The sequence below is a fragment of the Penaeus vannamei genome, chromosome 1 (genome assembly GCF_042767895.1).
Source record: "Penaeus vannamei isolate JL-2024 chromosome 1, ASM4276789v1, whole genome shotgun sequence".
Lineage (NCBI taxonomy): Eukaryota > Metazoa > Arthropoda > Malacostraca > Decapoda > Penaeidae > Penaeus > Penaeus vannamei.
In genome coordinates this window covers 23,948,576-23,951,980 of record NC_091549.1, presented here as the reverse complement: position 1 = coordinate 23,951,980, position 3,405 = coordinate 23,948,576, and the positions used below count along the sequence as shown (strand labels likewise).

The window sequence follows — 3,405 nt, the reverse complement described above, 5'->3', positions numbered from 1 at the left end:
TATGCGCGTCGCGGTCTTCAACCTCTACCAAATTTGTTCCTAAATTCAGTGAGACAGAGCCAGAGTACTTCTTCATTCATTTTGAGCGAGTTGCTGCCTTGCATGGTTGGCCCGAAGATAAGTGGGTATTGCTTGTACACAGTGCATTTGTTGGCAGAGCTCAAGAGGTTTTCTCAGCTCTGGATTTTGTACAGTCACAATGTTATAATGTAGTAAAACAAGCTGTTCTAAATGTTTATAAAAGAGTACCAGAGGCTTACAGACAAGATTTTCGAAATTATCGTAAAGATAGTAAACAAACCTTTGTTGAATTTATCCGCCAAAAGCAACTATTGTGTCAAAAATGGGTCGAGAGTGAACTTGACGCACTCGAGTACGATAAATTACTCGAGCTGTTTGTACTAGAGGAAGTTAAGAAATGTATGCCTGTAAAAGTTCGCTCTCACATTGACGAGCGTGGTCTGCGCACATTAGCCGAGGTCGGCAAAGCCGCCGATCATTTCGCTCTCACTAATCCTAACTACTCTTGCAGATCTGAGCCTTCATTCCAGTCTAACCAGCATAATGGTAAGAGGATGGAGTATAGTTCCAGGAGGACTGGACTGCCAGATACCCACAGGACTGTTCATACAAAGTCAGAAACAGGTGGTGATGAGAGTAGGAAGGTTGCTTCTCGCAGTGAGAATTTTTCTTTTTGCCGTTATTGCAAGAAACATGGTCATGCCATAAATGACTGTTTTAGATTGACAAATAAGCGTTCTGATAATAACAAACGTATCTTTCATGTCAGTGCTAATATGACGACAAATCGAAAATCGAAATATCCTTGTGATAAATGTGGCCTTTCCCCCTTTTCCATTACTGAATCTAAAGTTGTGACACCTTCATTTAGACCATTTTGTTCCACGGGATTCCTTAGTGTCGATGAGTCGTGCAAGTCGTCTTCCCCAGTCACTATTCTACGGGACTCGGCTGCAGATATATCACTGGTGCTCAAGGAGGCAGTTCCTAACCCTGACTACTATACTGGAGAGATGGTTATTATTAATGGACTGATAGGATCCAAGAGTATACCCATATGTAAAGTCTACCTTGAATCTAAATTGATAATTGGTTACATAAATTTAGGTGTTGTTGATAATATACCAAGTGATGGCATTTCGCTCCTTATGGGCAATGATCTCGTTGGCGATAAGGTATGGCTTTGCCCTGTAGTTTCACCTTGCCCAACAGAGGAGAACAACGCCGTAGATTTAGAGAGGGAGTATCCCAATCTCTTTCCTGCATGTGCTGTCACCCGCAGTGCAAGTCGTAGGTCCTCCCCTCTTACCAAGGCGCTTACCTTCAGTACTGCATTACCCAAAGAGAGCCTTATTGATATATTCACCAAGGATTTCACCTTGGCAGATTTCTTTAAATCATCTGACAAAGATTCAGACATTTCTGCTTCTGATAATTCTAATATAGTAAATTTTAAGGACACGCCAGTTACTAGAGAAAAGCTCATTGAAGAACAATATAAAGATCCTGAGTTGCAAACATTTTATGATAGGCTTACTGATACAAGTAACAGACAATATCAGTACATGCTATTATCTCCAGTCAGGTGTTCTTATGCGTAAATATAAGCCCTATAATATATCTGCAGACGATACCAGTAAGATAGTACATCAGATTGTCATTCCAAAGCCCCTTCGAACTGATGTATTGAATATTGCACATGATATTAGTGGTCATTTGGGAGTCAACAAGACTTACTATAAGATTTTAGCTCATTTTTATTGGCCGAAAATGAAAAGGGATGTTGGTTACTATTGCCAGTCATGCCATATCTGCCAAGTGAACGGCAAGCCCGGAGATGGTATCAAACCATATCCCTTGCAACCTATCCCTGTGTTAACAGAGCCTTTCAGCAAAATAGTTATTGACTGTGTAGGTCCCCTTCCAAAGACTAAACGGGGTAACAAGTTTCTGTTAAGCATAATTGATGTAGCCACCCGATATCCTCAAGCTATTCCTCTTAGACGCATCACTACTAAGAATGTTGTGAAGGCATTGATAACTTTTTTTTACACAAGTTGGTCTGCCTACTGTAGTACAATCAGATCAAGGGTCAAATTTTACGTCCAGACTGTATGAAAAGGTTATGAAGTCCTTGGGTATACAGCAGTGCAGGTCCACCGTATATCATCCTCAGAGTCAAGGGGTAGTTGAAAGGTTTCACTATACTTTAAAGACTATGATTAAAGCCTTTTGTTTAGAGACTAGTTCTGAGTGGGATGAAGGAATAGATTTGCTGTTATTTTCAGTAAGGGACAGTGTTCAAGAGAGCCTTGGTTATTCTCCATTTCAATTAATTTACGGCCATGAAGTGCGTGGACCACTGAAGGTCTTAAAGGAGTGTTGGTTAATTGAAGAGGATATTCCAGTAGCTGCTTATGTGAATAAATTTAAGCATAGATTACGAACAGCTACCTCAATAGCTAATAATCATTTGGGTAAAGCTCAAGCTAAAATGAAAGAACATTTTGATAAAGCAAATAATACTGAAGTTAGAACCTTCAATGAGGGTGATTTAGTTCTGGCTTTGCTACCTCTTCCTAACCAGCCTCTTCAATCTCGCTATACGGGTCCATTTCGTATTCTAAAACGAACTAGTGATATAAATTATGTAATTGAAACACCTAAGAGGCGTAAGGAAAACCGTCATGTACATGTAAAACTCCTGAAAAAGTACCATGAACGGGGTGATATAAAGGATGATGTACGAAATGTTTCAATGGTTGTACCTTCAAACATCAGTAATGAAACTTGTGATAATGTAAAGATTGTGGAGCCTAACCTTATAAATTCGACAATTTTAGCTAAACCTGATGATAAATCAAACACCTTACTGCTGCCCAAGCAGCAAACATTCGTTCTCTTCTGCAGGAGTATGAGGAACTATTCAGTGATGTACCTCGTCTCTGCCCACTGTTGGAACATGATGTAGAGACTAAGGAAGCTCAGCCAGTACGTCAAGCTCCCTATCGCCTCAATGCAGAGAAGAGGGCATTCCTGCAGACGGAGGTTCAGCGCCTGAAGGAGCAGGGGTTCATTAGTCCCAGCCTGAGTCCCTGGACATCACCTATAGTCCTCGTTCCCAAGAGTGGCGGCACTTACCGTCTGTGAAGGTGAATGCGGTAACAGTGGCGGACTCATTCCCCCTCCCGAGGATGGACGACATTATTGATGGCCTGGGGAAGGCACGCCACCTGTCGAAGTTGGATCTCCTCCAGGGATATTACCAAGTTCCGTTGACCGAGAGGGCGAGGCCGATTTCTGCGTTTGTCACGCCTGCCGGCCTCTACAAGTTCAAGGTTCTTCCCTTCGGTATGAGGAACGCCCCGGCGACCTTTCAGCGTC

General features: G+C 42.0%; 1 protein-coding gene across 1 annotated transcript in view; it reads left to right on the top strand.

The window, feature by feature from the left end:
- The window catches only part of LOC113830503 (uncharacterized), a 3,196-nt gene extending 25 nt beyond the window's left edge, over positions 1 to 3,171 (top strand). Inside the window, exons 1-4 of the mRNA XM_070125605.1 lie at positions 1 to 1,566; positions 1,649 to 1,960; positions 2,079 to 2,821; positions 2,932 to 3,171. The exon at positions 1 to 1,566 is cut by the window's left edge and continues 25 nt beyond it. Coding sequence (XP_069981706.1) covers positions 1 to 1,566; positions 1,649 to 1,960; positions 2,079 to 2,821; positions 2,932 to 3,171 — 2,861 coding nt within the window. The remainder of the gene's footprint in view (positions 1,567 to 1,648; positions 1,961 to 2,078; positions 2,822 to 2,931) is intronic.
- The last annotated feature ends 234 nt before the right edge of the window (positions 3,172 to 3,405 follow it).